This window comes from Halichondria panicea, chromosome 7 (assembly GCF_963675165.1).
Source record: "Halichondria panicea chromosome 7, odHalPani1.1, whole genome shotgun sequence".
In the NCBI taxonomy this organism is placed as follows: domain Eukaryota; kingdom Metazoa; phylum Porifera; class Demospongiae; order Suberitida; family Halichondriidae; genus Halichondria; species Halichondria panicea.
Genome location: NC_087383.1, coordinates 6,911,526 through 6,924,263, shown reverse-complemented (window position 1 = coordinate 6,924,263; position 12,738 = coordinate 6,911,526). Strand labels below are relative to the sequence as shown.

The following is a 12,738-nucleotide window of genomic DNA, read 5'->3' as shown; positions in this document are numbered from 1 at the left end:
ACAGATGCTCCTTTTGTTATAGTATTAATCCACCCCTCACAAGGGTCTATAGTGCTTCATATTAACCACTTTTTATCGTTTTCTCCAGAGAACAATCGACTTCTTATTGCTTGCAAATTTAGGTACACTGCAATTGTCTGTTATCTGATCAATCAGTGCAATGTGGATGTCAATAGTGAGTGAATATCTTTGTACGCTGATTGCTAATGGCATGCATCACTTTACCTTTCTACCTACCCATTAATTGTGTATGTCTCAACAATGATATCTTATACCTTATGCAATGTTAGGCCCCCCATAACTCATTGTGTATGTCTTGAGTATAATTATATATACACCACTTACTGTGGGTATAGTTGGGTAGGTGCAGTATGGGACATGTAGAGGTGTTCAGGCAATAGTTGTTGGTGACGTTCATTAGTTATGGTTTCTGAGACAATGTATTGTGCATTCCTGACACTGTCCTGACTCACCACTATATTTATAGGAGCTGTGACCAGTGATGGACTAACTCCACTGGGAATGGCAGTCAGAGAGGGGAAGCTGGACACTATCAAGTACCTCATCACAGAGTGCAATGTGGATATCAATAGTAAGTTAGTATATGCATGCATGCACTGTAATGACATATATTACTTGACCTTTCTATATCCCAACCCATTGCGTGTACGTCTCAAATGATACTTTACAGTAGCAGCCAATATAAAGTACCCGTTCCGTTTACGTAGTACGTCCGTAGTACGCGTATAATGCATTTTTTTTTATTCAACCATTGTCATACCCATGCATGCAGCTCTGCACGCAGCTATATAATTATAGCTATATAATTATTGTAAAGTTATAGTTAGCTGTATAATTATATAGATATTAGCGTTTTCTAACCTTGCAGAACAGAGATAGGACTCATATTTATATAATTATAGAGACTGCAGACATTAATATCTTTTTAATGAGAAGTGTGAATGGTGCGTTATAATTATGTATAGATCAAGAGCTATATAGGCTTAATTGCAGCTAGACATAAGCCATAGCATAGCTAAGTACTTGAGATGACTAGGATTGTCTCTTTGTTTGCTACTTTTCTACAACGTACTTGCAACATGTAACGGTAAATAAACGGTACAGTAAATTTCAACGTTTTTAATAATTATGATGGTGTAAAAACAGAAACGTTATGAAACGTACTACGGGTGTGCTACGTAAACGGAACGGGTACTTTATATTGATCGCTACTGTAGGATCACGATAAAATCCGTGCCGTACGTCAATCACAGACAGACAGATGACTATAATTATTATAGAGACTCGCTTCACTCGGCCCTATAAAGCGCCTCATACTCAGGTGCAGGACTGGGACTATAGGCCTGTACCAAATATTCCGGAATAATTTTTTGAATTATAGGCAGTCTTTTTTACAATGTGAATAATAAAATAATCACTGTGAAAATATATCCCACATTTTACGTATCAGTAAATCTAATTGTTATTCCAATCACATTTGAAAAAATGTGGTGTGCTAATAAAAATTTATTATTAGCTGCTGAAATTAAAAAGTAATGGCTTAACCCTTTCCCGGCTTTAGCCGTCATAATTATTATGACGGCAGCGGTAGTGATAATTTTCAAAAAATCGTTGTGGGCGCTGTGTTGGAGCTATATGCGCACACTGTAGGTACCAGCACATGCGCATTGGGCTGCTCTTTCACGTGGTATCTTTAATATCTTGCCTCGAGGTACACTTCGTGCAGTACTGTCGAAAGAAAAGTGACCGTTTGATAATGGCTATAATTATACAAGACAGGGGCGGATCCAGGAAAAACAAAAGGGGGGGCTAGCTAGAAAGGGGCGAAGCCCCGTACGAGGGCAGCCTCGCCGGAGGTGAATTTTTTTGCAAGATTTGACCTTTGAACTTTCATATTAATGAGTAGAATACGTTGACCTCTGCACTTACTTCTAATACTATGGTGATACTGTACTGATCAGATGTACGTACGTATACGTACAGCTAGCTACCCTAGATCCTTTATACTCCTAGTAGCTGTTGTCTAGCATCTCTCAAGTGATTTCAAGTGAGTCTACAGATGCATAATTGGTGGCAAAATTGTTGTAGAGTCAGACTACAACACATGGTAGTTTTTTCAAAAGGGGGGGGCTTCAGCCCCTCAAAATCACCCCTGGATCCGCCCCTGCAAGATCTTCATAGTACAACCTCAGCAAGGTTCTAGGGCAGCTAGACAGTGAGAATAACGATGCTTATGGCCTTGTTGAGTAAGAGGACAGTGACTGGGATCATACCAAGAGAGTAAACTACTTTTCAGAGGTCAAGCTATAAATATAGAGCCTGAAGAGCCGGAGGAAGAAGCTCCTGAGCATGAACCAAAGTCCTGGACCTTGTAAGTAACTATGGAGTATCATAATGTAGTCAGGATAGCTTCAGTATGGTATGCTTAGTCTAGTTAGTACACAAGTGGACATCATAAGCCACCATTGAACTGCTGATCCTGATTGAACCATGTCACCGTGAGAACATTGAGAACACTTACTTAGTGTCTTTAGTTATTTCATGCCTTCATACAATAATTATTGTTTATGCATGTTTATAATTGTGAAATGTGTAAAAAAAATCGTTAATTAGTGGGGGTCAGTGGCAGATCCAGGAAATATAAAAGGGGGGTTCCAAACTACGAGCGCGCAGCGCGCGAAATTTTTTGGGGTTACGCCCACTTCCGGTCACACGTGACTAGGTAAAATCCCAGGGGAAGGTCCCATAATAAAGTTGCGTAGAGCTAGCTAGCTCTGCTACGAACAGTCAACTAGCTAACCTATAGGCTAACCTGAACACTCCTTTGGCAGTTGATGCATCAGAACAACAGGTACAATCATTGAATCAAGCTACAACACTGATAAATAGCTACAATACTGATAAATAGCTAGCTGGTAGCTGTAGTAAAGCCACAATAGCTTAGTCTGAAAGGGGGGATCCATGGCACCCTGGGATCCCCCCCTGGATCCGCCACTGGGGGTGGTCAGTTGTTAGGTAATGATGATGATGTCATGGTACCCCCAGGATCTGGGCTACCTGTAGGAAATAGTTGCAAGTGATTACAATGCATTGTTCATGAGATATGTATTTTTGAAGAAAAATGTGTATTTATTCTGTATTTTTTTTTTTAATTAAAGCCGGGAAAGGGTTAATGGTGCTATATAATTTGTAGTTGTTTTATTTCGTTGCTGTGAATGTTGGATAATTTGAATAATATATAGGTGTCATCAATTTGAATGAAAGCACCGCATGCAGGTGCTCATGCATGCATGCCTCGGTGGAGATGCCAAAGCTACATAACATAAAGCTTATACACGTATAGTATGCGGTACACATGATGAACATTTTTTAATTTGTATGCTGCATGCAAACTCAAAGAGTGGGTAATGATCGACCTTGTTTGTTGTTAAAAACGATCGATGCCAAAAGTTCAAGCCAAGGTTAATAGCTGCATCAGTAGAGCCTTGCAGCTCTCTTCTCAGTGTTGCAGTTACCAATAGCAGGGGCGGATTCAGGAAAAATGAAAGGGGGGGGCTAGTAGAGAGGGGCGAAGCCCCGTACGAGGGTGGCAGAGCCACCCAGGGGGTGGGTGTGGGAGGGGGAGCATCCCCCTCCCGCCTCGCTGGAGGCGAAATTTTTTGCTTTTTTACACTTTGCTCACACTTTTACCTTTGAACTGTCATATTAATAAGTGAATACTGAATATGAAAAAGTTAATCAAAAAACTCGTTCTAATCAACAGTATACTGTAGATGTTACATCTACATTCATGCACTCTTGGTACAAGAAAGAATCACAATGCCTACCCAGACTGCACTGAGAGTGAGAGGAGGTAAGGCTGGTTCCTTGCAACTAGCTGAGATCTGCTCCATGTTGCAGCTCAACAGCATGCACAATAGCCTCCCCTAGGAAGAGAGGCCTGGGATATGATCGAGGCTACAAACATTGCACAAGGAGCTGACTCAGCAACAGCAATAGTTGACCTATGCACTTTTATATTAGTTCTAGCTAGCTAGCTAGTATGTCCAGCTAGCTAGCCTACATCCTTTATACTCTTAGTAGCTAGACTTGGCTGTTGTCTAGCATCTCTTAAGTCAGTGAGTCTACATGCAGATGCATAAGTAACAAGGTTGGTGGCAAAATTGTTGTAACCTCAGACTAGCAATACATAGGTAGTTTTTTAAAAAGGGGGGGGCTTCAGCCCCTCAAAATCACCCCTGGATCCGCCCCTGAATAGCTAGCGTTCTAGTGCAGAGCTAACTATACTAAGTAGAGTAGCAACACTCCATGGACAAATTTCGCTACGCACTCTTCTGAAAAGGCTGTAATGGCATTCCAAGTAAGCATTATTTTGCAAATCTACAAATTAAAATCCAAGTAAACATAATACTCTTACTTGCACTTGATTCATCCTTGAGCAGCTGTAGCAGTCTACACAGACACACACACACACAGATCTAGACACACACACACACAAACACACTACCATATACCTCGCTTGCGCATGCGCACCGAGGCATAATGAGCCCAAGCAGCAGAAAAGTTTACCCTTTGCGATGTAACTATTGCGTTCTGGTAAGGATCGTGTGTATTTACTAGTAGATTTTGCGATTTTATTATTGCGAATTGATCAACCCTCGCAAAGTTCACATATAATTATGTTTGATGCTCGCAATACATTCTATACTAGCTATAATTGTTCAATAAAATACGAAAGGAATGGAGGAATATAGAGGTATAGAGTTAGCAAAAAGGAGAGCATGTATAATTATATCAGGAAGTCGTGTGAGGGTAGAAGGACGGTAGAAGGGTGAAAATGAGTGTGGGTATGCAGTGCTAGAGATGTTCTACCAGTCTAGATTGTGTATTTAGATTCTATCCATAGAATATCTAATATATTTTTCTTGTGTCCTAGATCTAAACTAATAGCTTAGTCATCATCACCAGAGCTGGCCACGCTGGTTCCATGACTTTGCATGCAGTAGCTTGTTGGCAGTGTCTCAGTATACATTGTCAAGTCTTATAATTATTATTAAGTGTGAATGCGTGGGAGAATACCTTACGTCCCGATTGTGGGCTACATATCTCCCACGTTCATAAATATCCTTGTGGATCACGCCATTTCCTAAACCAGGCCCTTACTTTTTCTTAACTGTACCCTAATTTCCATGCTGCCTTATTTTGCTATTCTTTTTTATTTATGGATGAACAACAGCAAGAAAAAAAGGCCTGGGAACGAGGCTAAGATTAGTGACCGTTTGATAATGGCTCCAATATCTTCGTAGTACAACCTCAGGGAGGTGCTATAGGGCAGCTAAACAACGATGCTTATAATTATTGAGCGAGAGGACAGTGATTGGGATCATAGGGATCTACTTTTCAGAGATCAAGCTATAAATAAAGAGCATGTATGGAGAGCCAGAGGAAGAAGCTCCTGAGCATATAATTATAATTATAGATCAAGGCTCCTGGACCTTGTAAGTAACTATAATATAGAACATCTTAATTATGTGGATCATAATTATAGCTATATATATATAGGAATCTATACTTTTCAGAGATCAAGCTATAACATGGAGAGCCATAGGAAAAAGCTTATAGACCAAGTCCTGCACCTGTATAGAACATCATAATTATAATTATGTGGTCTTGATAGCTTAGTCCAGTTAGTACACAAATGGACGTGAAGTGACAAAATAATGTGAGACTAGCTATATATAGCACAAAGTGGTCGGTTAATAATTTGAAATGTGCAGTCCTTAATTCTCACTCTAAAGTAGCCACAGTAGCTTGTCTCTTGCTTGCTTGCTAGAGCTAGCTATCATAGCATGATATGCTAGCCTCCTTCACCGGCCACTTCCCTGATGTGAAGTGCGGCCTGGAATCGAGGCTTAGCATGATACATGCATGCACTGATTTTATCACAAATTTGGCTATTTCAATGATATCTGTTTTTTTCATGACATTTCCTGTTTTTTTATCTTATTGAACACAAGCCACGTGATAATTCTGCCCGGTCAATAATTTTATGACCGAACGTTGGAATCTCTGGTCAATCTTCTAGCTATTATTGACCCATTATAATCCTCACTGAAAAGGGCGTCTGCCGATACAACCTCGCAGAGAAGTTTCTGCAGATCCTGATTGAACCGTGTCACCGTGAGAACATTGAGAACACTTATTAAGTGTCTTTAGTCTCTTTGTGCCTTCATATACAATATTGTTTATGTACATAATTGTGAAAAAATTACTAGTTAGTGGGGGTGGTCAGTTGATAGGTAATGATGATAGTGTCAAGATAGCTGGGGTCTGGGTGACTATAGTTACAAGTGATTTTAATGTATTCATAAGATATGGATTTTTTTAAGAAAAATGTGTCTGTATTTTGAGCTGGGAAAGGTTAACTGTCATGTTGAAAGGTCTGCTCCCTCTGGCCCTGTTTGTGGCTCTCTGATTGTTGTGTTCTGATTCTCTCCATGGCTCGTGTGTTCTGGCTCTCTGACTGGCTACGAAGTTTAATTAGGCTGTGAGACAGAGCTCCTTCCTAGAAACAGCTCACAGAAGCAACAGCTACAACAAAACTGATTTAGAACCATGTATCTGCTTTAATTAAATTCATGTGAATGTGTTTCAGACATCTCCCAATATACAAAAAACAATTGTTTTATCTCTAATAATTATTATTCTACATGTATAATTATTGTATTTGATGACATTATAACTCGTCAATGTGTGGTTTCTATGGTTAAAGTTACTGTAATTAAATCTTAAAACATGGGCGTAGGCGTAATGTAGCACGACGCTTGGCTTTACGCATTCGTTATTGCCTTTGTGGTCACGGCTCAGTGAGTTCTGTCATTATTTTGTAGTACTCGCAATTTCTTTGATGTACGTCGTAGAGATGACGCAAGACAATAATAAGTAAATCACAATACAATTATAATTACCTACACTATAATTATGCATTACACAACACGTGAATGTATATGATAATTATATCTTCGAATAACCAAAACTTGTATGAACGAATCAGGTTAATATTATTATAGAGTACTGCATATACATGTACTTTCAGCTAGGTGCTCAATGATTATTCCATTACAGATGTTCTTCTACTTGCCTGCCAGTATGGAGTTACCAAAATCGTGGAATATCTTTTGAATGACGTTGTTGGCTGTGATCCCAATATCAAAGATGACGATGGACACACACCACTCTTTCTTGCAAAGAACAAGGAAATCATTCTACTCTTGTTGCAACATGGAGCTACTGCCGAAGATGTCTATACCAATCATCGCAAAGCTCTTGGTAACGTGTTTTCAAAGGATCCCCTGAAAAACCCAGTGAAGATGCTTGTTATCGGTCATGGTGGAGAAGGAAAGAGCACTCTCATTGAAGCAATGGAACACGAGCCAAGTGCATTCACATCTCTAGTCAGCATCTTCGTCTCTCCTAAAGAAGTCGATGGAGTTAGCAAGAAAACAGCCGGAATCATCCCTCGATTATTCAAGAGTCGTGTCTTTGGAGATGTGTTGGTCTATGACTTTGCTGGTCAAGAGGTCTACTACAGCAGTCACGCTGCCATTATCAAGAATACAGTCGATACGTGTCCACCCGTTTTTGTCATGGTAATCGGTCTCCAGAATAACGACACCATCACAGCAACCTCCGTCTCCTATTGGTTGGGAATTGTTGCCAACCAGTGTGCCAATATGGAGGGCAAAGCACCACTCATTGTGGTAGGTAGTCATGCTGATCTCGTGACAAGCACACAAGCGGAGCAAAAGAAGAAAATTATAGTACGAGCCATTCAAAAGTTTTCGATGTTTGATCTTGCTGGTTTTGTTTCAATGGATTGTCGCTTTTCAAGTTCTGATGGCATGACGATGTTTAGGGATATTGTTGGAACTAGCTGTGCTTCCATTCGAGAGCGGTTGTCTGTGAGCCTCAATGCTCATATGTTTCTTGTCCACCTTCTTGACAAGTACTCGGGTGAGATTGCTGTAACCCTGGAAGAAGTTCAGGGGAAAATGAAGTATCGTGTTTCTAGAAAAGATGAAAATGTTCTTTCTTTCGTGCCTACCAGCATTCCACGACTTGTTGATATCTGTGTTCAACTCAGTGACAAAGGTCATATTCTTTTCCTTTGCAATGCTTCCTTTCCAGAAAAGAGCTTTATCGTTATTGACAAATCGAAACTCTTGGCTGAAGTAAATGGGACCATTTTTGCTCCTGAAGATTTCACACAGCATTGTGAGCTTTCCACAAGTACTGGGGTTGTTCTAAAATCAGATCTCGCTAAACACTTCCCCAATTTCAACATTGACATGCTCATTGGATACTTGTTTCATCTCGAGCTAGCCGTTCCCATTGAAGACAAAATAGTGCTCAGTCTTATCGACAAGCATCTTCCTGCAACGTCTGTGTCCGTCTCTGGAGGCTTCATCTTCTGTCCAGCACTGATCCGATTGGAAGCTTCCAGCGAACCAATGGCTACCACTATTAATTTCCAGTACAGTTTCAACTGGTCCCTGGCCTGTGCACACAATGACCATTTTTTCAACCCTCGATTTCTTCACGTTCTTCTCCTTCGACTGTCTCTGTCGCTTGGTCTTGCTCCAGTGGTGGACACTGACAATCCTGCCTTGCAAGGTCAATGCTCGGTCTGGAAGACTGGTGTGTGTTGGCTCACTGAGGATGGAATCAGAGTCCGTGTTGAGGTGATGGAGATGAAGAGTGTCATTATTCAACTACAAGCACCTAAGGTCTCGTTAGATGTACTCGATGTACGATCCACTGTTATCAACAAAGTGGTTGAAGCTGCTCGTGAGTTTTGCCCCAACATAGACACCGACGAACGGTTGTTACCTTCCACTGACATCGCTGGTGCTCCATTGTTTAGTATGAAATCTGTTGCTAAAAGCATTTCTTGTCAGAAGGAATTCGTTAAATCTACCACCAGCACACAAGTTGTACCCGTGGGTGAGCTGCTGCAATCTGAGGTGTACGCTGATCTCGGTGAAAATATTCTACAAGGTCTATGCAACAAAGGTGACCCAGCACACGATGAGAAACTCTGTGATGGACTGCTCTCAGCTCTTTCATCTTGTTGGAGCAAGAATCGTGAACTATCAGACATTGTTTGTTCAGTTGTTTCTAGAGCTGCTGCTAAGAGCACACATGGAATGAGTGGCAGTCTAGAGCATGCCCTGAGGGTGTGGAGGGACAGTGGTGACGGCACTTGCAGAGCATTGAGACTGATTCTGGATCCACTCAGTGTCTTCTCTGGGAAGAACCCTCTTGTGAGTCATGGAAACTAATTGAAAGTTCTGTTTATGCATGCCTTATAATTATAATATCAACTCTGGATTTTGTACATAATCGTCTCATGTTTTCAGACCCATAAGTTAAATTTGTTATGTTGAAATATACTTTTGTCTCATGGTTATAGGTTTTGGCAGGTGTTGCTCCTACGTTATTTTGTGAAAACATGTTGCCACAGCAACCTGAGGAGTCTGAACCCTCACCCAGTTCAAGCACACATGAGTATACTAATTTGCCTCTACAGGGCCTGCATGTATAATTAATACTGCTGTCCTGATAATTCTATATCGTATAGAATATTTTGCGGGTGAAAAACCTTTGCGAATGAGCCAATTCAGCAGAAAATTTGACCCTTTGCGATCTAACTATTGCATTATGGCAAGGATCGTGTGTATTTACTAGTAGGTTTTGCGGATTTATTGTTGCAAATTGATCAACCATCGCAAAGTTCTCAAATGTTTGATGCTCACAAACAAATCCTTCTAGTAGCTTTAGGTGTGCGTAGTTGTCTTAAATTCCTTTGAATAACTTGTATTTCCCCTATTATTATAGATGGAGCCACACTGCCAACTATTGAGAGGACTGAAGTCAGACAACCCTCAAGCCCTGGTCAGAGATCTATAATTGTTCAAAGTATTCTGTCTCCTATAGTGTCATCATAATTATACCTAAAATTAAGCTATAACTATTTTCACTATAGCTATACCCGATCTAAAGCGCTAGCTTTTTGTTAGCTACAATACTCAGAAAATATCTGTTAAAACAGCTAGCTAGCAGTAGCCATATGTGAAATTGATCTCTTTGGACACACCCTTTAATTATTCCTATGGATGTAATGCGCACGCGCGCTCATTCCCCATGTGTGAGAAAATAATATCCAAGATTCAGATCCAGATCCTCCTGGCAGAATCATCTTTGTCTTGAGGGCCTGGTAAGCCACAAAACACTACTATAATTATAACAATATAGATATATGCATGTACACAGATCTTTTCTTCTTAGATATTATATATACTAGCTGAACTACAGATCCTGGAAGAATCAATTTTCTTCTTTCTTGAGGTCCTGGTAAGCCACATAATACAATAAATAATAACAACAATAGATGCATGTAAATAAGTCTTTTCTTCTCAGTGACTTTATATAGATAGGCTAACTTTAATATAAAATTCATTATAGAAACTAATATAACACTCTAATACTTTTGAGCAAAAGCAAAAACATGGCGAGAGGCATTAGCACAGCGCCAGCTTGAACACTAGTTATAATTATGTACTAATACTGCAACTGAAATGTGATACCCCCTAATCTGCCAGTTTGAATGTATAATGGTTAATGCTCAACTCCTTGTATAGGCACAACCTCTGATGAGGGAGGAGTTGGTCTTCAAGAGTTGATGGACAGGTACCGTGTCGATACCGTCCAACTTGATAGAGAGATCCCTGATAATAAAGTCCCAGTCATAGCTGCCTATTTCGACAGTTTGGAGCTCTACTCTCAAGCAATGGGTCTGAGTGCCGCTGATCAAAGTACTGTGAAAACTAGCCTCGTTCAATACGATGCTCAGTCAGCCATGGCCAAATGCTTATCAATATGGAAACAGAAGAACTCTTTCAAGGCCACATTCAGAGCACTGTTGGAGCTGCTACTGAGGCTGAATAGAACGGAAGTAGCTGCTCAAGTCTGTCAGTACTTGACTCAGAATGTGAGTACTGTAAAACACTTTTAATTATTATCATATACATTCATGTGCATTTATGCATTTTGGACATTAATCTTATTTTGGGGTTAGTTTTATCAGCTGAATTATGTAGATGCCCATATAATTATTATACTATAATTATACCTGAGCCCTATAACTAATAATTATTGTAAAGTTCACTTAGTCTCGTCCTGCGGCATGCAGTCATAATTATAATCATTACACACATGCAGTTGTATAATCACTAACTGAGTCCTCCCATGCACACAGTCATGATGATGGAGATGGAGCAGTTCTAACTATCAATGATCTAATGCTGAACACTAACAATAATTATTATTACGTATTCTATACCCTATTTAGCTTAGCTCTGTCATTTACAGTTACCGTATATCTTCTAATTTATCGGACACTTCTAATTACTCCGGACACTCTTTTGGGCAATTTTCGTTGTTCTAATACAACGGACACTCAGTGCTTTAATATTACATTTGTTCTAAATATCCGGACAATACTTTGAAAAGTAGAGTTTACATTCACAGACGGCAAGTAAGACTTGGAGTGCTGCAGTTAGATAGCTTTGAGTAGCTAGTTTTAGATAGCTAGTGCAACTATTTAGTCGTACCCTGTTCTATTAAACTTAGCTAGCTCGCATGCAGCTGCTTGCTTGTTCTAATTATTCCGGACACTTCGCATGATCTATAAAAATCTGTTCCAATTATACCCGGACAATTTCCAAAATAATTATTTTTTACTGTCCGATAAATTAGAAGATATACGGTAACTATTATAATGCTGATGCTGAACACCAATAATAATATATAATACGTATCCCTAGCTTAGCTTTTTCTTTTAATTAAAGTTAAACTATGTTTTTGTCAAAAGTTTTACACCAAAATGATTGTTCCGACTATAATGAAAAGTTGGAAATTAACGGTAATCTATAATTATTATAATTATACGCATGCAGATTAGAAAACATCACCGCTGCTTATGCCTCTGAGGATGTGTCAAAATGGAAAACTCAAAGGATAGGAAATGATCATGATCGACCATTGTTGAATTGATTTATTATTATTATTATTAATGGCATAATAATTATGCTGCATCTGTTCAGTGCAGCCTTTCAGCCCTCTTGCAGCTATATACCTATAATGTATAATTATAAAATAATTATTATAAAGTATATAGCTATAGACTCCATGGACAATTAGTTTTGCTACATGTACACACATTCAGTTTTCTGTACTGCATGTACGTAGCAGTATAATAATAATTATAAGTCATATTTGAGAACCAAGCTTATTTTGCAAATCTACAAACTTATAAAATTAAATCCATGACTATAATTATAGAAGCCATCCTATCAGTAGAAACTCTTATATAATTATACGAGCTAGTACTTCATTGCTGATCCTTGAGCAACACACACTATAATATACCGTCTATATATATACCTCACTTGCATGTATAACTAGAGCACTAAAGTGCAAACCCTCGGCGGGGCTGATGACTTCATTAAGAAACCAAAAGAGTGATAATAATTATAATGCAGTGCATGTATAATTTATAGTGATGTATGACTGAGCTGTGTAACATGCACAGTAACTCAGGAGCAATAAAAGAGATGTTGAGTTTTTAGTGGTACATAGTTATAATTATGCACTGTG

General features: G+C 39.3%; 1 protein-coding gene and 1 long non-coding RNA gene across 4 annotated transcripts in view; both read left to right on the top strand.

The window, feature by feature from the left end:
* Window positions 1-12,738, top strand: part of LOC135338559 (uncharacterized) — a 51,907-nt gene that overhangs the window by 23,260 nt on the left and 15,909 nt on the right. The gene's annotated exons all lie outside the window — the stretch shown is intronic.
* Window positions 11-11,569, top strand: LOC135338464 (uncharacterized). The gene is made up of 6 exons (XM_064534606.1): window positions 11-175; window positions 488-592; window positions 7,147-9,344; window positions 9,919-9,975; window positions 10,722-11,071; window positions 11,339-11,569. Exons 2-5 carry the CDS (start codon window positions 523-525, stop codon window positions 10,761-10,763), a joined length of 2,367 nt encoding a protein of 788 aa, XP_064390676.1. The 5' UTR covers window positions 11-175; window positions 488-522; the 3' UTR covers window positions 10,764-11,071; window positions 11,339-11,569.